General features: G+C 48.2%; 2 protein-coding genes across 3 annotated transcripts in view; one reads left to right on the forward strand and one right to left on the reverse strand.

Moving 5' to 3' along the window:
- The window catches only part of LOC135817372 (ubinuclein-1-like), a 30,181-nt gene extending 12,795 nt beyond the window's left edge, over positions 1-17,386 (reverse strand). For both annotated transcript variants that reach the window (XM_065330545.1, XM_065330544.1), the window contains exons 1-13: positions 17,120-17,386; positions 16,832-16,927; positions 16,569-16,616; positions 14,124-14,186; positions 10,882-11,009; positions 10,401-10,565; positions 9,783-10,087; positions 9,389-9,546; positions 8,580-8,653; positions 7,891-7,936; positions 7,583-7,669; positions 7,352-7,391; positions 6,490-6,590 (exon numbers count right to left, since the gene is read on the reverse strand). In XM_065330545.1, the coding sequence (XP_065186617.1) occupies positions 6,490-6,590; positions 7,352-7,391; positions 7,583-7,669; positions 7,891-7,936; positions 8,580-8,653; positions 9,389-9,546; positions 9,783-10,087; positions 10,401-10,565; positions 10,882-11,009; positions 14,124-14,186; positions 16,569-16,616; positions 16,832-16,927; positions 17,120-17,293 (1,485 nt within the window). In that variant the 5' untranslated portion in view covers positions 17,294-17,386. The remainder of the gene's footprint in view (positions 1-6,489; positions 6,591-7,351; positions 7,392-7,582; positions 7,670-7,890; positions 7,937-8,579; positions 8,654-9,388; positions 9,547-9,782; positions 10,088-10,400; positions 10,566-10,881; positions 11,010-14,123; positions 14,187-16,568; positions 16,617-16,831; positions 16,928-17,119) is intronic.
- A 651-nt stretch (positions 17,387-18,037) lies between these two features.
- Positions 18,038-23,462, forward strand: LOC135817374 (RING-box protein 1-like). Its single transcript, XM_065330549.1, has 6 exons — positions 18,038-18,343; positions 18,442-18,469; positions 19,628-19,678; positions 20,551-20,621; positions 21,534-21,619; positions 22,767-23,462. The coding sequence occupies exons 1-6, from the start codon at positions 18,263-18,265 to the stop codon at positions 22,777-22,779; spliced, it is 330 nt and encodes a 109-aa protein (XP_065186621.1). The 5' UTR covers positions 18,038-18,262; the 3' UTR covers positions 22,780-23,462.
- The last annotated feature ends 119 nt before the right edge of the window (positions 23,463-23,581 follow it).

The following is a 23,581-nucleotide window of genomic DNA, read 5'->3' on the forward strand; positions in this document are numbered from 1 at the left end:
CTCTGCCAGCAGTGCGCATGTCCGCAGTAGCGCAGCCGGCACTACCAGCACCACCACCACAGCCACCACAATCGGCAAGGGCAGCTGTCGGCCAGGACCTGTGGAGGCAGCTTAAGCGAGTATCCATTCCAGTATTCCGTGGGGACAAGAAGCAGTTCCCAAGCTGGAAAGCAGCATTTCTGGCATGCATTGATCAAGCTCCGCTGACAGCCGAATACAAAATGCTGCAGCTGCGGGAGTACCTGGCAGGCGACGCATTGAGAGCAGTAGAGAATCTGGGCCACTCTGCCGCTGCATATGAAGCTGCCAAGACCCGTTTGGAGAGAAAGTTCGGCACAAGTCGGCGACAGGTGAACCTGTACCTCGAGGAGCTGGACAGATTCCGACCCATCCGTCCAGAATCAGCAAAAGACGTAGAACGATTTGCGGACCTACTTGACGTGGCAGTCATCAATCTGAAGGATATGCAGCGGACTGAGGAGCTGGGCAACGGTTCCCTGTATGCCAAGCTGTTGTCTAAAATGACGGAAGCCATGGTAGTCAACTATCAACGCTGGCTCTACGAAAACCACGAACCCGAGAATGTGGAAACCCTGCTGACCTGGGTAAATCGTGAGGCAGAATTCGCAGTCATAGCTGCCGAGTCAGTCCGGGGAGTGACCTCGCAAACCCGTCAACAGGAGTCCAGCACTGCACGGCCAAGGGACGTGAGCAGCCATGGACGAGGAGCAGATCGGCGTACCTCGCATCACACCTTCGTGAGCTCAAGCACTAGTGGCGACCTGCCGAGCCGCAACCGCTCTTGTCCAGCATGTGGCCAGGGTCATCCAGTGTGGCGATGCCCAACATTTCAATCGCAAAGTGTCACAAGGCGTTGGGCCACAGCACGAGGAGCCGCATTGTGCTACAGGTGTTTAGGCAGCGGGCATAGTGGGTCGAACTGCACACGCAGCCGCACCTGTGGGATCGACGGCTGCACGGAAACGCACAACCGCCTGCTCCACTCATCAAACAGTGACACCAGTATGGACCCTGCGGCGAGGAAACCAGCTGGAGCTCAGAGCAGTAACAACCAGGGTATGGCAAAGCCAAGAGCAGCACCCAGTCAACCAGACAGGTCAGGCCAGATGTCTGGGCCTCCTTCATCCGTCATGAACACGGAAGGGGAGTCAGTGTCCGAAGCCGGTGCGCATGCCAGAACGCATCACGGCCAGCAAGTTGAGCCACAGACAGCCCTGCGGACAGTGCCGGTGACCTTGGTAAACGGCAACCGCAAGATTGCGGTGAATGCCCTACTTGATGACGGCAGCACCGTGTCCTACATGAACAGTAGCATCGCAGCTGAACTGGGTCTGGCAGGAGAACAAAAGAGTATTACGGTGTCTGTCCTCAACGGAGCAGCGACAACGTTCAACACCGCCTCAGTGAACTGTCAAATCAGCAGCAGCGACGGAAGTGCCGGGTATGACTTCACGGCATGGACAACCAACAATGTGACCGCATCACTCAAGGCAATTAACTGGAACAATCAGCGAGATCGGTGGCAGCACTTGAGAGAGGTCCCATTCCCTCCTCTCAATGGAACAAAACACATCGACATACTCATCGGAGTCGACCATCCGTACCTACATGCATCGCTAGACGAGATTGCAGGAGGTCCAGGAGAACCTGTTGCACGAAGAACTCCACTAGGCTGGACTTGTGTCGGGCTCGTCAATCCCGACGCCACAGCCATCACATCACTGAACGGTCACAGTACGACAACCGCCAGTCTCGAGCAGCTCAACCAGGTCGTGCAGCGGTTCTGGGAGATCGATCAGAGCGGCACCCAGCTACGCAGCCACGTGCAGTTGACAACAGCCGAGCAGCAGGCCACCGACCGCGTCGCAACATCGCTGATTGGCACTAGCAGCGGGCGCTACGAGATCCAGCTGCCATGGAACGCCAGGAAAGTAGAGCTCAGAAACAACTACGCTATGGCACTGCGCCGACTCAGCAGCACAGAGAAGCGACTGCAGCACAGCAGCGAAGTAGCAGCAGCATACAGCCAAGCCATCGATGATTACGTGCACAAGGGCTATGTAGAGCAAGTGCAAGCAGCGGACATCGCCAATTCCGGTTGGCTCCTGCCACATTTCCCCATTGTGCGTATGGACAAGAGTACGACGAAGGTACGCATGGTGTTTGATGCTGCTGCACATTATCAGGGCATTTCTTTGAACGACGCCATCTTGCCTGGTCCGAAGCTTCAGAGAGAGCTATTTGACGTGCTGCTACGATTCCGTCGAAACTCAGTAGCCCTAGTCTGTGATGTCAAAGAGATGTACTTGCAAATCGAAATACACCCGGACGATCGCAAACACCTCCGGTTTCTCTGGCGTACACAAGACGAGGTCAACGTGTACCAATTCAATCGACTGGTGTTTGGACTCAACGTTTCACCATTCATCGCACACTACGTCATCCAGAACCATGCGCGGCAACATGCAGTGACGCACCCTCGAGGCGCCGAAGCAGTTCTGGAGTCAACCTACATGGATGACACACTGGATTCAGTGGAGAGTGACGAGAAAGCAGTTGAACTCTATCACCAGCTATCGTTTGTGTGGAGCACCGCCGGGATGAAAGCCAGAAAGTGGCTGAGCAACTCGCCAACAGTCCTGCAGAGCGTTCCGCAGGAAGACCGGCAATCATCAATCGACTTGTCAGGAGAGCTACCAACAACCAAGACGCTTGGTGTACAGTGGCGGCCTGACAGTGACCAGTTTGGCTTTACATTCTCGAAGCCAGCAGACAACAACATCACGAAGCGCCTAGTGGTGCGACACATCGCTACAGTGTTCGACCCATTAGGATTCCTAGCACCATTCGTTGTGCGTGGGAAAATCTGCATCCAGGAAATGTGGGTAGCCGGTCTGGATTGGGATACCCCAGCGCCAGAGGCAATAGCGGGCAAGGCTCGAGCTTGGTTGAACGAACTCTGCGACACAGATGCCATCCAGATACCGCGCTGTCTCTACCCGAATAGTGAAGCCCCGGACAAGGTACTGCACGTCTTCACTGATGCATCAACGCTAGCCTACGGAACAGTTTGTTACGCAGTGTCAACCCTTGCAGATGGACAGGTCTGTGTTCGTATGGTTGCTGCAAAGACACACGTCGCACCGCTCAAGACCATCAGCGTACCCCGTCTTGAGCTGATGGGAGCCATGCTCGGCCTCCAGTTAGCACAGTCTACAGCTGAGGCACTCAAGATTCCGAAGTCAGCAGTTGTCTATTGGAGTGATAGCGTGGATGTCCTCTGCTGGATTCGCAACCCCAGTCGCATCCACAAGCCATTTGTCGCGCATCGTATCGGGGAGATACAGCTGGCAACGCAACCAGAACAGTGGCGCTACGTGCCAACGAAGTGCAACCCAGCAGACCTCGCGTCCCGTGGAACCTCAGTAACCAGCCTCATCACCAGCCAGCTGTGGTGGGAGGGACCGCAATTTCTGCAGCAAGAGCAATCGACGTGGCCACCAGCACCGGCACAGCTTTCATTGACGGACAATGCGAAGCAAGAAGTGAAGAAGGACCATCGGGCTACGGCATCACAGAGCCAACAACAGCAGACGTTCACAGGCAGCATCACTGCCGCCGACTTGGGACGCTTGGACCCGTCTCGCTATTCCGAGTTTAATCGACTCCTACACGTCACAGCCTGGGTGTTCCGTTTTATCCAGAATTGTCGCACACCGGCCAGCAAGTTAGTGACGTCCACGCTGACGGCAGATGAGCTGAAGGACGCAAGAACGTACCACTGCAGAACAGCACAGCAACAAGCGCTTGAGTACAACACCGTGAGGCAGAAGAACTCACTGCCCAAGGCCAGCAGTCTGAGGCAGTTCCAGCCGTTCATCGATGCGGACGGGTTGATGCGGGTTGGTGGTCGTCTTCAACATGCCGAATTTCTATCGTTCGACCAGCAGTGCCCGATAATACTGCCAAAGGGACACCGAATCACGCAACTCATCATCAAGTCGTACCATGATCGCGGGAATCATACGTGCGGCGTCAATCACATGCTATCGGAGCTATCAAATCAGTACTGGTTGCTCGGTGGGCGTGACGAGATTCGTTCCTGTGAGTCCAACTGTGCCAGATGCAAGCTACGAAAAGCATCACCAGCAGAACAGGTAATGGCTCCCTTGCCGAAGGTACGAGTCAGCCTGCCGCTACGAGCCTTCGCACGAGTCGCAGTGGACTACGCTGGGCCATTTACAACGAAGCAAGGACGAGGCAAGACCCGAGCCAAGAGGTACCTCTGTCTGGTCGCTTGCCATCTGACACGTGCCGTTCACTTGGAGCTAGCGTACGGCCTCGACGTGGACTCGTTCCTCCAAGCGTATCATCGCTTCACCAACCGGAGAGGAACGCCAGTGGAAGTCACATCCGACAATGGAACAAACTTTGTGGGCGCCAACAATGAGCTCCGTGAGTTGGCAGAGGCGCTAGATGTCGACAAGCTCCAGCGAAGCATGGCGCAAGAAGGCACTCGTTGGCACTTCAACCCACCTAGTGGACCGCACTTTGGTGGCGCACACGAAGCACTGATCAAGGTGGCGAAACGAGCTTTGTCTGCCACACTCAGCAACCGCGATACGACTGACGAGGAGTTGTACACCGCCATTACCGGTGCTGAAGCGCTGATGAACTCCCGCCCATTGGGATACCAGTCAGCCGACCCACGTGATCCGTTACCGCTAACACCGAACCATTTCTTGCATGGGCAGCAGGGCATGCCATTCGTCCCAGCAGGCACTGACGAGACGCAATGGACACTCAAACAGCGATGGCGGATGGTCCAGGACATCGTACTTCAATTCTGGCGCCGCTGGATGAAGGAAATTGTGCCAGAGCTGAACCGTCGCAAGAAGTGGACTCAGACCAAGCCAGATCTCACCGTCGGAGATGTTGTGCTAGTCGTGTCACCAGACACTGCACGAGGAGAGTGGCCACTAGCAAGAGTGGCGGAAGTGTACCCAGGCAGTGATGGGCATGTTCGAGTCGTGAAGATCAAGGTCCGAGGGAAGTATCTGACACGGCCTATCACTCGACTGTGCCGTATTGACGCGGAGTGAGCAGTAAGAGAATTAAGTCAAAGTGTGTATGAATATTCGACAACGCATTGCTCGTTTGCTCGTTATGTTCGGAGTGTTTTTTCATTATTGTTTGTGGTTATCATAGTGCAGTTTAGCCTATGCACCCGTTTGCATGTTGTCAAGCAGTATGCTATTTTGATTCGCGTAGTGCATGAGTTAGTTGCTATTTTATTTATTGATGCTATCGTTGAGCTGGCATGTTGCACTTTAAGATCAATCCCAGCAGCAAGCAGTATTGGATTGAAGAAGGGGAGAGATGTTCAGGACTCGCCTTCACTACTATGCAATATTTGCCATTATGCCAGATTACGCTGGCACTTGCAGTGCACTAATTATTTCTTGTTTCTATATGCTTGAGTTGTATCTGTCGTGTATCTTTCTTGGCTCGATATGAGTCCGTTTATAGCTGTAGCCATCCTGTCCCAGCCGGCAGGGGGTCGCACGGGTTCATGACCTTTACGTTTCCGGCGTTTGTACATTTCTGTTGTACCAGCGCTGCTGCTAATTTGTCGTAGGTTGCGCATATGGCCCTGCATGTGCCGTACGCGCGGCGTTTTCTTTGCTTTTGTATTTGCTGTTTCTCCCTGCTTGGGGGAGTTGTCGTGAGAGAGAAACAGAGTGAAATGGAAGAAAGAAGTCGTTTGGAGTTTGTCGTAGAACTACTAGAAATAGCATAAGCGTGATTCCGCCACGCAGTTCATATTCGGAACACCGTGATTGCATCATTTTGGTGCAGATCTGAAGCAGGAAATGGCGTGGTGCGTACAGTTGTGCAGAAAGAGACCTGCTTGAATCCTGCCTGTACGCATTACATCACTAAAATGATGTAATCACGGAATTCCGCCGTGACAGCAACCCATCCGAGCTGCACACTCTGGTTTTCATGTACTCTTGACAATCCTTGAAATCGCACACTAAGCACTCCCTTCATATGACCCACTTTCTGGGGCAGGAGAGCGGTCTTTTTACCACTTCAAGTTGCACAGGCACTTCCTATGACTAGTATGAAGTTGACTCTGACACTGTCAGCTGATACGCACCAAAATGGCAAGTAGTGAAAAAGGCAGGACAACATAGCATGTTTCATAAGTGGTCTGCAGGTTGTGTTAACATGGTGGATACTCGGGACGTAAAGATTTGAGAAAGAAAGAACAGAGAGAGAGAGAGAGAGAGAGAGAGAGAGAGAGAGAGAGCGAGAGCGAGAGCGAGAGCGAGAGCGAGAGAGAGAGAGAGAGAGAGAGAGAGAGAGAGAGAGAGAGAGAGAGAGAGAGAGAGAGAGAGCGAGAGAGAGCGAGAGAGAGAGAGCCAAGGGAGGGAAGAGGAACACCAAACCACTCCCACATACCGCTTCATCTGTCATGCTGGATGCCTTCTTATGAGCTTCCACAGCTCGGCGAACTTCCTCCTTGTATCGTTCTTGTTGCTCTGGCATTTGCAGCTCCACAGCTGTGTGAGCAAGCGAAATTAACACACACGCCACCACAACAACGACATTGGCGATGGAAATTACCGGAATATAAAGGACCGATGAAGTAGTTATTCATCTCAGGAGAAAGGCTACAGGCCCCGATTCTAGTGCACGTACGACTCCTCACCATGATACTGGTGAAAACCAATACCCGCTCCTCACCATGATACTGGTGAAAACCAATACCCGCTCCTCACCATGGTACTGGTGAAAACCAATACCCGCTCCTCACCATGGTACTGGTAAAAACCAATACCCGCTCCTCACCATGATACTGGTGAAAACTAATACCCGAGCCGAACAGCTAGACCAAAGGAGATGCTTCGAAATACGGAAGATGATAAATGAAGACAACACAAGGCTGTGCATAAGAGAGAGAGAGAGAGAGAGAGAGAGAGAGAGAGAGAGAGAGAGAGAGAGAGAGAGAGAGAGAGAGAGAGAGAGAGAGAGAGAGAGAGAGAGAGAGAGAGAGAGAGAGAGAGAGAGAGAGAGAGAGAGAGAGAGAGAGAGAGAGAGAGAGAGAGAGAGAGAGAGAGAGAGAGAGAGAGAGAGAGAGAGAGAGAGAGAGAGAGAGAGAGAGAGAGAGAGAGAGAGAGAGAGAGAGAGAGAGAGAGAGAGAGAGAGAGAGAGAGAGAGAGAGAGAGAGAGAGAGAGAGAGAGAGAGAGAGAGAGAGAGAGAGAGAGAGAGAGAGAGAGAGAGAGAGGACAGAGCCTACTTATCCAGTCTTATGACACTCACCTGCTAGTAACCGAGCGAGCGGCCCTTCAAGAGACACTTCCTGCGTACATTAGATATACCATACAAATGCATGCACACACACACACACACACACACACACACACACACCACACACACACACACACGCACACACACAATATTTAGTTGACGTCTATACATCACTAACCGAGTACATCAATGTGTCCGTAGCCCTATGCATATTAACACAGCGAAAACGTGACAGCATCCTACCTCGTTCGCTATGTTGACTTTCTTAGCCCGCCGCTGAAGTGACTCCTTTGAGTGCGGCAGAAAGGAGCTGAGGTGGGCATACACTGCCTGTGTAGGGAAGAGAACACACAGTGACATGCAACACATCCTGGCATGTCTGGAAAATGTTAAGGAGATAAAAAGCTCCGACGTAACGGGCTACGTCAAGGACACGGATCAATGGATTTTCATGATGAAGGGATCCCACGTGTGCCCCATGCATCACGTAAACAATGGCAGCACATGGACACACACACGTAACGAGAAAGCACAATCACAAAAGCCCATACCTGACGCCGTTTTCCCTTCACTTTATTGTGGAGTTTCGTTTCGATTCTGAAGGAAGGAGATCAAGATAAAACAGCATTTCAAGCGCGAGCAACAGACAAACAGGAAAGCACACCAAAACCAGCCCACTACATGGCACCTATCAAAGAAAGCAGAGCCAGTATTTCACCAATAACAGTCACATAAAGTATAGTATAGTTGTATGTCCCCATAATAGCTATTCACAGCATGGTCATGCATGTGCTGCTACGATGCTGCAAAGCACTAACATTATAGCCGCCGCTGAAACCTCACACGAGAGCACAAACACAACAGCTAGTCAGTGTCTGCTCTAGGATTTCAAACCAACCGGGTACACGTGTACCTGGCACAGCCATTGCAACCGGGTCAGAGCCGGGTCCGTTCAAGTGGCTAGTGCGGCTACCTGCATGTTACCATGTAGGTCTACATCACAGAGTTGTAAATTTTAATGTGCCAGGGCTCCCTGCTTGTATTCCCAACAGGGTCACAGGTGACCTGGTGTTCTTTTTCCAAACGGGTCTAAGTGCCCTCCCCCCCCCCCCCCAACCGGGTCGCTGACCCGGCTGACTCGGCTCTGGAGCACACACTGCTAGTCTTCGCAGCTAGTTCAAGTAGAAATACACCACTCGACAGGGAAGAGAAAAGCAAGAAACGGAAAACTCGAACGTACTCCAACAGCATAGCATCATAGGTTGAGTCCAAGTTCTTCACACATGCGGTCTCGATAGAGCCACTCAAAATACCCTGCAGGTACGGCACAGGGGCCACAGCACAGAGGAGCATCAGAGCAAAGATAGAAGAGGTGGTCAGGGTTACTGGTAATCGATGAGCACACACGTATCCTTGCATAATGAACACACACCACACACACATACACATATATACAATACCAGGCATGTGCACAAATGCACACATAGACCGAATTGTATTTTCCAGCAGCTAAAACTTGAGAAACACGTTCAATGCTTCTTGCGGTCGCAGTCTCATTTCCAGGCACGAGGACATTACTGCCTTCCTCAACCCTGCAAACAATTCATATAAGTGGCGAGAGGACAGTGGAGCCGCCCTTTTTACACAAGCAGCATGCCATCAGTGTATGCATGTGTGTGAGAACACTCGCGATAGCAATGTCGAAATAAATGCTATAATGGCGCCAGTGTATGTGTGAGCCGTGTGTGAGAAACGGCACGCAAGTGGGCTGACAACAATGACAGGAAGGTGTGAGTTAGAAGTTAAGAGTGAATAGCAGCACGGATTTGAGTTGTGGTGCTCTGCTCAAAATGTATTCGGTTCTGACACCTAAGCTGCAGGAAGTGTCCACACAGATCGTGAAGGTGTGATGCTATAGCATAGGGTTACTAACTTAGCACTGCAGCAAGGGGTGCAGCAGTTCATCCCCACACTGCTCCCACTGCTACTACCAGTGTTAGAAACTCGATGGGTGCGCGTGTGGTTGGCCTTGCACTACAGGAACTTTACCTTTCGGAAACTGTGAATGAATTGAACAAGATCGGGCGGTAAGCCTTCAGGTAGTTCTGTGGTCTGCGACTGCGAGAAGTCCTCAGAGAATGGACCGTCATCTGGTATTGCACTGCTGCCGGGATGCTCAAATGAAGGCGATGAGGCATCATCCGTATCTACAGAAAGCGATGCAAGACAAACAAAATTCATTAGAATCATTCACTCTTACAACAGACTGAGAAGGACATGTACAGACTGAGAAGGACATGCTTTGAAAGTTTGAAGTAGTTTTCACTTGCCTTTGCCGACCTGGTGAGAAGGCAGTGAAAAGCTGACAGTGTTGCTGAAGGAAACCACATAAGAAGATCGTATGAAAGAGAGTAGGCTAGGGCAACAAGTGAGATAAACATACCCATTCGCTCTTCACTGGACTGGGTGACGAGCGTTTTCGTCGGTGACTTTCTTGGCGAACTCTGGCTGGTGTTTTGTGCAATGGGCTGACGGCCATCTGATGCGTAGCCGGCACTTGCTGCGGCTGGTGGCGAAGTGGAGGCGACTTTAGTCGGTGTCGACGGCAAGAGGGTGGACTGCTGCTGCTGGTTAGTGGCAGCACCGGGCGTTGGGACGGCACTCGTAGAGGTAACTGTGGCGGGCGTCTTCATCAGACCACCCAGTTTGGTAGTAGTAATCTTACGTGGCCGTCCTCGTGGTGCTCCGCTGAGCAGAACAAGACAATTCAGAGAGTAGCAGATACTCCCCAGACTCCACTTGGCAGCACAAACACGTGTACATCCCATACCAAAACATGAATCTTATGACAAGCAGGTACTTTCCCGAAGAGCTTTGCCGCAGGCAGTGCTCAACAGTCCACACATTGGCCGAAGTAGTATGGAACATATCACAATGCACAAATGAACACGTACACCAAAAAGGAACAATATTACAAATAAGAAACCCTGGTGAGTGATGAGAATTCGGAACTTGGCACACAGTACAAGAAAATGACACAGAACATAACACACTCGCTTACGTTCCCTCCGGCCGTTTAACTGGACTCTTCTGTGTCTTGTGGGTCAGCGAGGATCCACGACCTCGACCTCTGCCGGGACGTGGCTCACCATCAGCTCCAGTCCTATGGTGTACTTTCTCTTGGGACTTGGCGTGCTTGATTTTCTTCGGCGGGGCAAAGTCACCGCTGCAATGCAAGGAGGTAGAAGAAACAGGAGAAAGTCAAATGTGACACGTGGTCCACTACCCGCGTGGTGATCCTATAACATATAATAGCATAGCAACTCTCGACCATAGCGCCATTTCACGGTGCGGATTCTGATTCTCTAATTCATGTTGTTGCATGGGCTATGCTTTTCATCAACCAAGCTTGGGTGTTACATAATCTAGAATAGTACATGGCTGATGCATAGCACGACAGCACAACTTGCTCAAACAGAAGAGTTTCATTGTAGCAACAAACACACCACCAAATACTAACTACAGTAGCACTGGTCACTGACCTGTCGGCGGGCGGCATGGAGCGACTATCCTCGTCGTCTGACGTGACCGACTTGAAGAAGAGCTCGCCGTCATTGATGTAAAACCCACCGTGCTGTGGCTCGTACCCCTCCGGCACATAGTCGTCAAACTAAACACAATAGAGGAAATGAAATGCAGCCATGGGGGTTACAAGATGCAATGCAGCCGCAATGAAGCCATGGGGGTTACAAGATGCAATGCAGCCGCAATGAAGCCATGGGGGTTACAAGATGCAATGCAGCCGCAATGAAGCCATGGGGGTTACAAGATGCAATGCAGCCGCAATGAAGCCATGGGGGTTACAAAGGAACTGTACACAATTAGCACATGCAGTGCACAAGCCAGTTCACAAGCAAGGCTACCTCCAGCTGTCACCCATCACGGTTTGAATGTTACACATATTATTATGTGAGCCTGCCAGTTACAACAACTGCCAGGAGATTCCATACATATACACATGGTCGGTGACCTGCAAATGGTGCTTTCTGCGCCGATGAATTTGTGTAAAATTGCAATGGTGAGGTTCTGCTAAACGTGAAATGTAGAGAAATCACGTAGAGAGCAGGTGTCTGGGTTAGTCTACGGCTTCGCGTGTTTTGGGTTCAGATTTCTACGCGTAGATGCGGTTCTCTACGTTGCGACATACACAAAGAAAATGCGTACAGATTTGCTGGGTATCATTCAAACAAGGCAGAAAGCTACCAAATTTAGAACGGGAAATTCCCAATAAACATTCCATGTGACTTCTTTACGTGACCGTAGAGAAGAAGAGGTTTCCTTTACATTACAGGAACGCGAAGAGTTCCCGTAACGTAGAGCAGAATACCATTAGAGGTTCTGCAAAACGAAAATGTGTACGAACTTTCGCTCTACGTCACGAAGTGAGAAACTTCAAACGAACTTTCGCAACTTTGGACGCGAAACTTGCAGGGAACGCGAAATGAACTTTCGTAGGAAGTTTCGTGAGATTGGTCATGTCGTACGTGCACTTGGCGCGTGCAAACTACGAAAATGTGCAGAACACAAAGTTCGTGCGAAAATTCGTACACATTTTCGCAAGGCCTGTTGCGAAACTTCGTTCGAATTTTCGTTTTGCAGAACCTCTCTACTGTTTTTGATTTTTTCACCTAGCAAGGGGCCTTGAGCGTTGAGCATAGAAAACAATCAAGATAGTGTGCAGCTCTGGGAAGTTCACAAATCACGTAAAAATACTGACGTACTCCAGAAAAAGGGTCTGAAAACAGGATGCCAGGTGCATCATGTGACCTCATTCTGCACCTTGGGCACGGTCAATACTTAGCAAGTTGATAATGGCCAACAAATGATCGAGGGGAAATGAGGATACCAACAGGCAAGTAGCCAGGAGGGGGTTGGAGGGCGTGGATGATCCCCCCCCCCCCCCCCCGCAGGCGGCCTTGAAAAAAAATCTTGTTTAGACATGTTGATTGTTCTGCGGAGGTCATAATATGAGCCGCGCCAAGCTAAAAAGTGGCTTTGTGTTTTGCCAACAAATCGAGAAAATCACCAAAACGTCACAGTGGGCAAAATTGTACTCGAGCGCGATCGCGAAAATATTCACTTTCCAGTTTGCAAGCGGATGAAGAGAGAAGCCTTTTTTTGTTTGAGCAACACTTCTTCAGTGTTCCCTCTTTCATCGTTGTGGGGATTCCTCAGCGCTGCCAGAGATCATAATGGAGCTTCTAGAAACTGTGGAGGTGAGCAGGATGACATTCTGTATCCGTGTGAGCCAAAACCTACTTGACGAGGAAGAGTCGCTCATTCATAGTGGCTGTGTTTCTTATCGTGGCCACGACTAGAGTGGCGAGTGTAGCTATGGGGTGACGTCTACAAGCCTTCCGACTATCATTCTGACAAGCGGCCTGGTGAGTTGGCTCTTGCTGCGATGTTTCACTTTGTTTCGGCTACCTTCAATTTAGTGTTCATGACGTGGCGTACTGGATTCCAAAATTTCCTCGTTTCAAGGAAATAGTGCCACACGACGAAGCGATGCATTGACTCTACCTGCTAGCATATTGTTCCGTGGCGCCTTCTACCAGTATCCTTGGCAGGGAAGGAGAATGACATGGACTAGGACGGACAAAGAATCAGTGCCGCTTGTTAGCGATGTGCAGTTTACTGGACCTATGCAGGTGCGAGGGCAGTACACCAATGGAGCTAGATCTCTGGCACAGCACGAGCTAAATGAAAGGATTAATTCATCCTGCCATAGGTGATTGGAGAGAGTATGACGGACTATCTTGGTAAGATGCGACGTTCCCCAACGCAGCGAAACATCTAGTCACAACAACATCATGTTGAATGATATGAAAATTCGTATTGCGTAATAAAATGACATGAGTCATGATGAAAATATAATGTAGATCTGTTATTTCTTCTTTCTTGGATCTTCTAATTAGAACACAAGTACCCTTTCTTCTTTTATTGCTTGCACACCTGCTAAGCTTTGTCTCTACTTGGTGTCCCATGTTTTCTTGGAGTTTGGGAAGGTCTTGGAATCCTTAGTGTCATTGATACCAGCCATTCTGTGACAAGTGCACAATGTATGCTTATTTATGGCACATATACATTTCAGATGGGCACCAAAATTTCCATGATGGAAGTTGGATAAATAGACATCACTTTGGCATGAAATAAGAAATTTCCAAAAATTATGCCTAAGGCCAAGTAAAAAAAAAAGCTAGATGATCGTCCCCGTCCGCCCCAGTTTTTGTCAGCGCCCCAAGAAATATTTTATTTTTTAAATCGTGAGTTTTTGCCGAAATCGTTGGTTTTTTACCGATCGCGGATGCAGGAAACATGTGCACGCTTTGTTTAATACTTTCTTTACTATATGGACCACATACTACTAGTATATCACAACGTCAGTATCGATCTGCTGAAGAAAGAAAAAGAAAAAAAGAAAAAAAAAAGAAAAAAAGAGAAAAAAAACCTTGATGTTGTTGTGTACACTGTGTGCATGAGAGGGTAAAAAGTAAAAAAATAAAAATAAAATCCTCCCGCCCTCCCCGATTTTTCCAAAAAAAAGGACGATCATCTAGTAATTTTTTTTACTCGGCCTAAGCCACCTTTTAGCTTGGCTCGGCTCATATATCTACATGGTATACTGGCATGTTGCAAATTTAGTCCCATCTCTGACAGCCTGGCTGCAAGAGTCATCAATGTACATACTAGTACTCGAAAAGACAAGAACGATCTTTCTTACCGCCTCAGAATTGTCAACAAAAGAGTCTGACTCATCGTAACCCGAGCTCTTATCGATAAGATCCTGGACAAAAGTGAAAATAACAATCATACAACGCTGGAAACAGTACAAAACATCTCAAACACGGCCAATAGCCCAGTGAGCAGAACAGAAGTGCCGGGACTCAGACTGACAACGGAGATGAGTTTAGATGTGTTGTACAGTCCCTGAATGGCGCCTGTCTTTGTGGGACGGGGTAATTGCAGAGGAAGATCCTTTGGCGAGTAAGTGACCTTTGGCATTCACACATATTCAGGATATAACAAAAAGACATCACCAAGAATGTGTACCTCCTATTCTAACCTGCCTTGGGGACGTGATGTCGGCATGCCATGGCATGAACTTTACGTGTATCACCCACGTTCCTGCATCCGTGACGTGGAACTGAACCTCCCTTATGTGTTTCTGATGCTACTTGTCACCGGGAGAGTTTATATTAGTGATATTAATATTCTTCACTGTCAGTGTGCAGCAATACAATTCATTGCATTCGGTGTAGCTGAGAGCCGGTGTTATCAAGCGTGTGTAGGGTGGACGGTATCTTTAAACGTACAGTGGTGGTCGTGCTGTGGCAAAGTGCCGAGGTCGGCTGGAGAGTGCAGTTATGGTGTGGTGCTTGATGAAAAAACATCTGTACAGGGCTGAATGCTGCTGCTCACCCTTGTTTAGAAGGCACAGCAAGACAGCTTGAAAATTCTGAAGAGAAATTCACGGAAGATTTCGCTACAGCCCTGGTGAGCAGATACGGTAAGGCCAGTCACCTTGAACAAATTTCAATTACTAACACAGTGGACAGTACTGTAAGACATGTAAATCTAACGTTTTTTTCTTCTTGTATGAAAAGCTCTATTGAGGCTGTAAGATCTCATATGTGTTAATTAATACTGCAAGATTTTTAAAGGGGAAGTTAAGCCTAAAATCAAATTTTCACCAGTTGTAGTCTTCGGGGTGCTGAGTCGAATGGTCTTGGTCCGAGGAAGCTGAGACGTCCCCTTCCTTCTTTATTCCCAATCGAACTCGCGCACTTCCACCGAAACTGGGTGACTGCGCCCTACTAGATGGGGATTTGTATGCAAAATGTCACTAAAAGCGCCATTTCGTTCTTATAAAAGCACGGATGACCGCGATTGGCCCATATGTTGTAGTCTTTTGGACGCTGAGTCGACTGGTTTTGGTCCGAAAAGGCTGCGATGCACCGTTCGGCCCTTATTCCCAATCGAACATGGTTGAACAAGCGGTCACGTGCTCCTGCGTACACCAGTCACCTGGTCACCGTGCCTGCAGGGTACAACTTACAGCCTGTTTGACCTTTTTTGGGTGCAGTCCTGTCACTCGAGTTGAACCTTGGTGTGAAAGTTGTCGCCTGCTGGCGCTGTGACCAGGTGGCTTGGGCACGCAGGAGCACGTGACCGCTTGTTCAACCATGTTTGATTGGGAATAAAGGAGGAACGCTGCATCGCAGCTTTCTCGGACCAAAACCAGTAGACTCAGCGTCCAAAAGACTACAACATATGGGCCAATTGCGGTCATCCGTGCTTTTATAAGAACGACATGGCGCTTTGACTAGTTTTAGTGAGATTTTGCATACAAATCCCCATCTAGTAGGGCGCAGTCACCCAGTTTCGGTGGAAGTGCTCGAGTTCGATTGGGATTAAAGTAGGAAGGGAGCGTCTCAGCTTCCTCGGACCAAGACCATTCGACTCAGCACCCCGAAGACTACAACTGGTGAAATTTTGATTTTTAGCCTTAACTTCCCCCTTTTGATGGATTTTTAGACAATCGTTAAATTCGCGACTTTTTATATTTCGGCCTGTCGGCTACTATACTTCTTTGTTCGTCTTGGGGGTTGACAAGGGGAAGTAGCAATGTAGTGGCATGAGCCCCGCCTTTCGGCACTAGCTCACTTGACTGAGTGAAGAGGACCCGTGTGACTTGAACATTGTCTCACAGTGGCTTATCGTTTTCTTTGCCGTAACGCGTTTGTTGTTTCTGCATGTGGGTGGCATGGTGTGCAAATGACTCTGCATGGACAGCGCAGCTGAACGGGCAGCAGTGGAGAAATGACGGCACTGGTACATTTGCGTCCCCCAAACCCTGAGAAACTACATGTAAATGAATTCATCGGGGAGGGTTAATGGCCCGGGCAAGACTTTACAGAATGTCCTGTACCTGCACTGCACTGAGCCGCCCCATGGCCCAGTCACAGACAAGGCAAAACGAAAAAGGGACCATGGCGATGTTAATGCCAACTCTTATGCAGGTGGACTGGTAGTTTCCTCAGGAACTTTGTGGTTTGCAGGACAAAAGTAAATTTTTAAAATGTTTGTGTCCGCGAACTTGTGTTGTTGACCATCGATAGGAGCAGCGAGTGGGCTCCGAAATCCCAAACATAATGTTAGTGCTAACCTCATCATATACGAGCCGTTTCCTCTTCTTCGACTTGCTCCCACCGCCCTGGATAAACGAAATAGGCAAAACTAACTTAGCATACGATAGCGAATACAAACATTTTTAAAAACTCGCGCCAACTTGGACGGATCTGAGGAACCGCGCCAAGCGAAACCACAAGAAAGAGCGTCGTCAAGGAAAGGGTCAGTTCGCCGTCCAAAGAAATAAAGTCGAAACAGCACCCAGACTGACAAGGATAGGACCAGTCATCACTGACTCACATATTTCTGCTCAAGACGACGAGCTATATCTGCAATTTTCTGCGCTTCGTCCTGCTCGCCACCAGCAAACGGCTCGGCACCATCTTTGTTAGTACTCTGCAAAAATCAAACAATGACGAAATAAAATAACGCCACACTATCACTGACGAGAACCTAAAGAAGTCATCATACCCACCACCGGAGAAGGCTGAAGGAAAGAGAATGGAAGCCGTTACAATGAAACAACCGTATGCAATGAATGAAGTGCGCATACCAACTAAAAAAAATAACAGACCCATCAAGACTTACCAGCTCCTTTTCAACCAAACGCGCATAAGAAAACTCAGGAAAAACATCAACGGTCGGCTGAGTCAAAACCAACTCCAAACGAAGACTGGAAGCCTGCTGCTTATCTTTGGGCTTCTTAGCAACTTCAGTGCTACCTTTCTCCAAGCCCAGTGTTTCTTTTATAGAAGCAGACATACTCTTCCACAAAGGGCAAATTGACGAAATCCTATACAGAAAACGGCAAACTAGCCCTTTGGAGTCAAGAGCACATCTGCTGGGTATACAACAACTGCATTATACAGTGATGTGCATGCTTTTCAGAATGCTTCGCACCTCAATCACTTTGCTTCAACAAAACTGCACTCAACACTCCACTGCAGCCCAAAACATGGCACAAAAGTTGGTCTAAACTTCAGAATAACGAAGTGCGCATGCCTCGCTGCGGTGGTGCCTATGACAACACCAATGAGCGCGCTGATTCTCTGCGGGTTCTACACTCTGATGCGCTATCCAGCACTTTTATATCAAAACTGCAGCTAGCTCAACAGACAACACCCTGCATGGTCGCTAGTACTAGTACTACGGGTCGAGTGGTACATGTACCGGTACTAACGCCTACTGTAGCGCTGATTTTACAGTGTAGATCTCCCACCATGTACCAGCATGCTAGCAGTAGATCTACAGTAACTTTTTACTTGTACTTGTAGTAAAGTGTAAGCTACGAGTCGTAGATCTACTGCATGCAGTCACAGTGCAGTGCTAGTGCAGTGTAGATCTACACGGATCAGCCACACGTACACGCAGTGCAGTGCACACGTCATACCAAGAGTACATAACCCCGGGGGGTTATGTACTCTTGGTCATACTCAACCACTTCTGTGTGTGTACGTGTGTGTGTCTTCATCACTGATCATGCATGCATGCTGCTGGTCGATTTTTTGAACAGTTTTTACCTTGTCTGACACGGCTTGTGCTTTATCAGAGTTTATGTAATCAGTTATCTACGTCACATTGCATTGTATATTGTGCTGTTGACGTGTTGTTGCAGTTTGCAGCCAATGCAGAGTTTTCTCCTGTGCCTGTGGCCTGTGCTTGGATACTGGATAGATTTCAAACTCTTGAGGATCTCGAAATATTGCAAAGGTCTTTAGCACTCTTTCAACAATGGCAGAGGGTGGTGCTGATGCGCCCATGGACCTTTCGGTTGTAGATAACAAAGACAAGAAACGCTTTGAAGTGAAGAAAGTGAGTTCTAATTTTGCTTCATTGTCAGCGTCTCACCTAGATTTTCCTGATTATTTTATTTGTTCTTTCTTGTCGTGTGTGATCTTGTGCTCGTGCAGTGGAACGCTGTTGCTCTATGGGCATGGGGTAAGTAGTTATGTCGTCTATGGCTGTTTTATTCGGGAGCTTTCATGAGACATTCTGCATGAAAGGAAATTTAATATCCCTGCAGCTGTATCTAAAATTGCCTCTTGTGATATGTCATGTTTTTTTTGCATTGTTCTTGCTTACTGCCATGGCTGGCTATCGCCCCCTCCCTCCATATTGGCCTATATTCCCTGGCCACGGGAAGGTGAACTAAACGAGAGAGCTTGGAAGCTCAGGGCCCTACGCTATACTTTTTTGCCTTGATGACCTAGGCAAAAAAAAAGCATAGGGATGTTATAATTTTTTCATTTCTCCTATTTTTTTCAAGACATAACCTGGGATTCGAACCCGCACTATCGCCCTGCATGCATCCCCCCGATACACTTCGCATACATACTAATTCTTCCAAGTTGCTTCACGTTATGATCTTGCATTTGAAAGCCCTATTTGAATATCGTGGCCAGCCGTCTTTGATGGTACGGTACGGGACAGATACGGTCGAGGGTAATACGATACCGTCTACCACCTTGATGACCTAGGCAAAAAAGCTTAGGGATGTTATAAATTTTTCAATTCTCCTATTTTTTAAGGCATAACCTGGGATTCGAACCTGCGCTATCGCCCTACATGCATTCCCCTTCGCATTCATACTCATTCTTCCAAGTTGCTTCACGTTATGATCTTGCATTTGAAAGCCCTATTTGAATATTGTGGCCAGCTGTTTGTGGCCAACTGTGTTTGATGGTACGGTACGGTACGGGACAGATACGGGATAGCGCCAGGCGTGACACAAATAAACAAACAAATAAATACCAAATTAAAGCTGTGTGGACCCTGGCTAGCGCCAGACGTTACTGAAATAACGTCTTTTGGATAGCTACGGGAATAAATAAATCCTGAGTACTGTAGAGGCAGAAAATTTCGTCGGTCAATAATTTCGTCCAACTCCAAAGAAAAGGAGTTCGTCCGGTTGAAAATTTCGTCCATAGATCATAAGAGTGTATAGAAACGCTGGACAAATCGATATTCGTCCTACATTTAATTTAGTCCAAAAGCTCCTTGGACGAAAAAGACGAAATTAAATTCCAGACGAATATTTCTGCTTATACAGTATCAATTTGTCTCGCAATCCAACCTTCTATTTCCTGTGCTATATAGACATCGTGGTGGACAACTGTGCCATTTGCCGGAACCACATTATGGACTTATGTGAGTACAGATGATATTCACAGCCGGATCATGCCATGTTTTATTATCTGTATTATTCGACTACATTCTTTCTCTAGTAAGTAAGTAAAGTAAATTATCGTGTCCGTTCCCGAAGGGAACTCACGACGGCCGCTAACACCCGGTAAATCCTAGCGGCAGATGCAGCGCCTAACGGTGGGGGTGAGTGGATAAGTCTCACAACCACTGGCACAAGTGCCGAGAACGGCCCCATTAGCTGCATCCATGTACCCCTTGTGCCTGGCCACAAGTTCCCAGTTGACTGTGGGTAGCAGCACGGCTGGAAAAACCGCTCCCAGGCAGGACTTGAACCAGGTACCTCTCGTATCTCAATCATGGTCTTTGACCAACCCACTGTGCCTGCCTGGTCACCTGCCTGGTTTCTCTAGTAGTATTGTATTATTTCAATGCTCAAATTATTAATTTGAGCATTAAAATAGATTTTAATAACGAAAGATGTTGCGACATTGGCGGTGATTTAATTTCATGAAAGCCACATGTAAGTATTGGTTTTCATTGGAATTTGTTTTGGGGTTTTTGTCCGAAAGGTTTAAAAAAAGCTGTAGTGTATATAATGCAACTCGGATGTTGAGTGGCGGACAGTTAGTCTCAACTCGTATCCATGTGTTCCTTTTCTTTTTTTTCTCTGTATTAACTATGTATTGCGTTTTTGCTTGGCTTTCAGTAAATTCTGTTTCTCTCGGCTGAAATTGTCCGCCTGAAGTTGGACGAAACTGATCGCCAAGGAAATGTTCTGCTTGTAAAGTATCCGAGTCCATTCTTGTAAAGTAGGTGCATAATTATATGACCTGTAGTGTGTTATCTAGTGTGTTGTGCTGAATGTGTCTGTGCAGGTATTGAGTGCCAAGCCAACCAGGCATCAGCTACCAGCGAGGAGTGTACGGTTGCATGGGGCGTGTGTAATGTAAGTCTGCGTCTGAGAATGGCAGTGTTCAATGGGCGCGTTTGATTACAGACAACTCCGAAATTCTATTCCCTACTTTGCCCACATCGTTCGGTTGCACAGATTTCTTCCTCTATGGAATCCAATTCCGCCCATCCCGAATTAAAGGCAGAATTTCATGGCCGTAACTTTCTCATTCTGGTCACTCACGGCTTTTCGAACCTAGGCCCAGAACATTGTACTCCAACGCGTCCAATGAAACCTATCCTCATGAATTCAGCTATAAAGAGTATAAGGGATGCAGACATTACTAATCAACATTACACCTGATGCGGGTTAAAGTGCAGCTGTGGGGAGTATAGTAAGCCGTGTTTTGGTGATGGCAAGGAGGAATTTTCCTTTAGCCAGCGGTGAGGGCTCTACACGATAACATGGAGCACTATTACACACGAAAGGCACAACGGAGGTTTACAGAACTCGTCGCAACTCAGACGTTTCTTGCACAATGCAAGTCGCCTGATGATTGCATGGTGCAAGAAACTGGGAGTTGCTCTGTGCCTTTTGTGTGTTATGGTGATTGGTGAGGTCTGCACCCTCGATACTCGTTAATATAGCTATAATTAAGATTCTGTCTCCACGTTGATCATTTATCCTCATGCATAATGTTAGCGCTAGTTGCAGCTTACCAGGCATAGACGTCATTGAGCAGCACTGTAGCGATGGCAATATTACAAAACTCATGTCTCATGACCGCTGCAGCAAAGCAGTTCAACTGAGCTCGGCTTCTTTGCCCCTTCACTATTTCTCCCATACCATGGATTGGAAGTTGCCCATACATGATGGGTAGATCCCCCATTTGGCTTTCAATCTGCATGTTCTGCTGCTCATCACATAATAATGTCTAACTTTTGCCTTGTGTTCTTCTCGGTGTAGCATGCCTTTCACTTCCACTGTATTTCGCGCTGGCTGAAGACCCGGCAAGTCTGCCCCTTGGACAACCGTGAATGGGAGTTCCAGAAGTAGGTCTTGGTGTTGAGACTGTTGACTGTCTGTGATTGAGTGTTTCTCTGCCTCTCTCTCTCTCTCTCTCTCTCTCTCTCTCTCTCTCTCTCTCTCTGCATTGCTCATTCTGTTGACTGCAGTTGTGTCTGCGACTAGGCTTTTGTTTTTAACCGTTGACGACGTAGAAAGTTACGCAAATTCCATGGAAGTATTCGCATCTAAAAACCTTTAGCGATTTCTCAGGCCCAGCGAGTGTACGGTGACGAATGTTCACAGAACACTGTGGTCACATGCATACAACCACCGCTGTTGAAGTTTAACTTTGCACTGGTTAATAGTTGCGTTTCTCGCGAAAGTAGCAGACGTTGATACGTCTCGAACACGAGGCAGTGTTAGAGTACATGTACACAGTGCTGCTCAGTGAAATCCAGTCACAGCGTCACTCAAGTTTGTGCCTTACACCATTTTGCAGGCTTGTGTTCGCAGGGCGCACCCGAGTCACGCAACTGGATTTTCAGTGAGCAGCTCTGTAGTGGTATTCCTGCTGAGTTGGCGTGGGTTTGATGTGCATTCTTCGTAGCGCAGCGCGCACCCGAGTCACGCAACTGGATTTTCAGTGAGCAGCTCTGTAGTGGTATTCCTGCTGAGTTGGCGTGGGTTTGATGTGCATTCTTCGTAGCTTGTGCACTTGCCCTCTACCCTGCCGTCACGCTCTGCACAGTCAACACAGTACCAGCAACGACTAGAGAAATCCCAACGCTTTCGGCCATTGGCCATCATCAGTAGATTTTTAAACTTTCTGTCCAGAGCCGAGCAGAGGGCGGCAAGTTCTCAGGTTCTAGGTGGGCACATGAAGATGAGGGTGCAGGAGTCTGGAGGTGCATCGCTTACGTGTGATTGTATTTTGGTGTGTACATGTATTGTGTTGTATATGATGCAAGCCTTGCCTGTTAGGTAACATGTTTTCACGGTGACATCGTGAACAAGGCGAGGACACACTGTATGGGAAACCGGTTTATGGTTGTAGTCAGGAGCACTGTTTCTCATACGGTGTGTCCTCGCCTTATTCACGCTGTCACCGTGAACACATGTATTGTGTTGTATTCTTGGTTCTCACCATCTCATCAGAAAGCTTTGTTATTGGTGTGTGTGTGTTCTCCGTAGGTATGGCCGTTGATATGCTTCACCGTATTGGTGTATGCCAGTGGTAGATGCTCCGGACCTGAACTTTAAAGAGCTACCACTGTGCATGCCGACGGGTCTTCGCTGCCGAATGCAATGGCCAGTGACATACCGTACGTCCCTGGGTGGTGGTTGTGTTGCTGTTTTTTTCTTCTTTTCTCTCTTTCTTTACACTGACCTGTACATACCTATCTGTGGATGTATTGCGGCACCGGGTCCGTGTGTGTGTGCGTGCGTGTGTGTGTGTAGGTTTTATGCAATGTACATTGCTGGTTTTCTTTCTTTCTTGTCGTAGTGCGTCCATTATGATTTTTCCTTTGACGTCATGTCTGTGCATAGGTCACACGACTCTTGTGTCATGATACTGCTTCGCATTTGGTGTGTATATTTCTGGCGTGCTGTTGATTTGTTGCCATCTGCTGCTTGTCCCAACGCCTACACATTGAGTGTTCTCATTTTTACACCATAATTTAGAGTTCTGCGCCCATTTTATCAGATATACGTCCATGTCTTCTTGTATTCTTATTCTGTATCCCAGTGTATCTTATGAGTCATTCACATTAGGGCTAGATTGTTGTGTGCTTTGTGTCCCCTCCTTGTTTTCCTGGACTTAACCTTAGAAGTCACACTCGCTCTGTTTAAAAATGCGTTGAGAGCAAACATTGCTTTTTATCCTGGTATGCGGTTGTTACTTTGACATGCGTGTGCGTGCGTGTACGTGTCTGACACTCACTTTCTTTTTGGATACCTCTCCCCGTTACGTTAGCCTGCATGAGACCCGAATGACCAAATTCTGC

This window comes from Sycon ciliatum, chromosome 5 (genome assembly GCF_964019385.1).
Source record: "Sycon ciliatum chromosome 5, ocSycCili1.1, whole genome shotgun sequence".
Lineage (NCBI taxonomy): Eukaryota > Metazoa > Porifera > Calcarea > Leucosolenida > Sycettidae > Sycon > Sycon ciliatum.

Excerpts from the sequence above, each read along its gene's own strand:
- LOC135817374 (XM_065330549.1), top strand. The coding sequence starts at position 18,263 with ATGGCAGAGGGTGGTGCTGATGCGCCCATGGACCTTTCGGTTGTAGAT. Across the intron at positions 18,470-19,627 it reads TGTTGCTCTATGGGCATGGG|ACATCGTGGTGGACAACTGT; the intron begins GTAAGTAGTTAT and ends TGTGCTATATAG. Across the intron at positions 19,679-20,550 it reads GAACCACATTATGGACTTAT|GTATTGAGTGCCAAGCCAAC; the intron begins GTGAGTACAGAT and ends GTGTCTGTGCAG.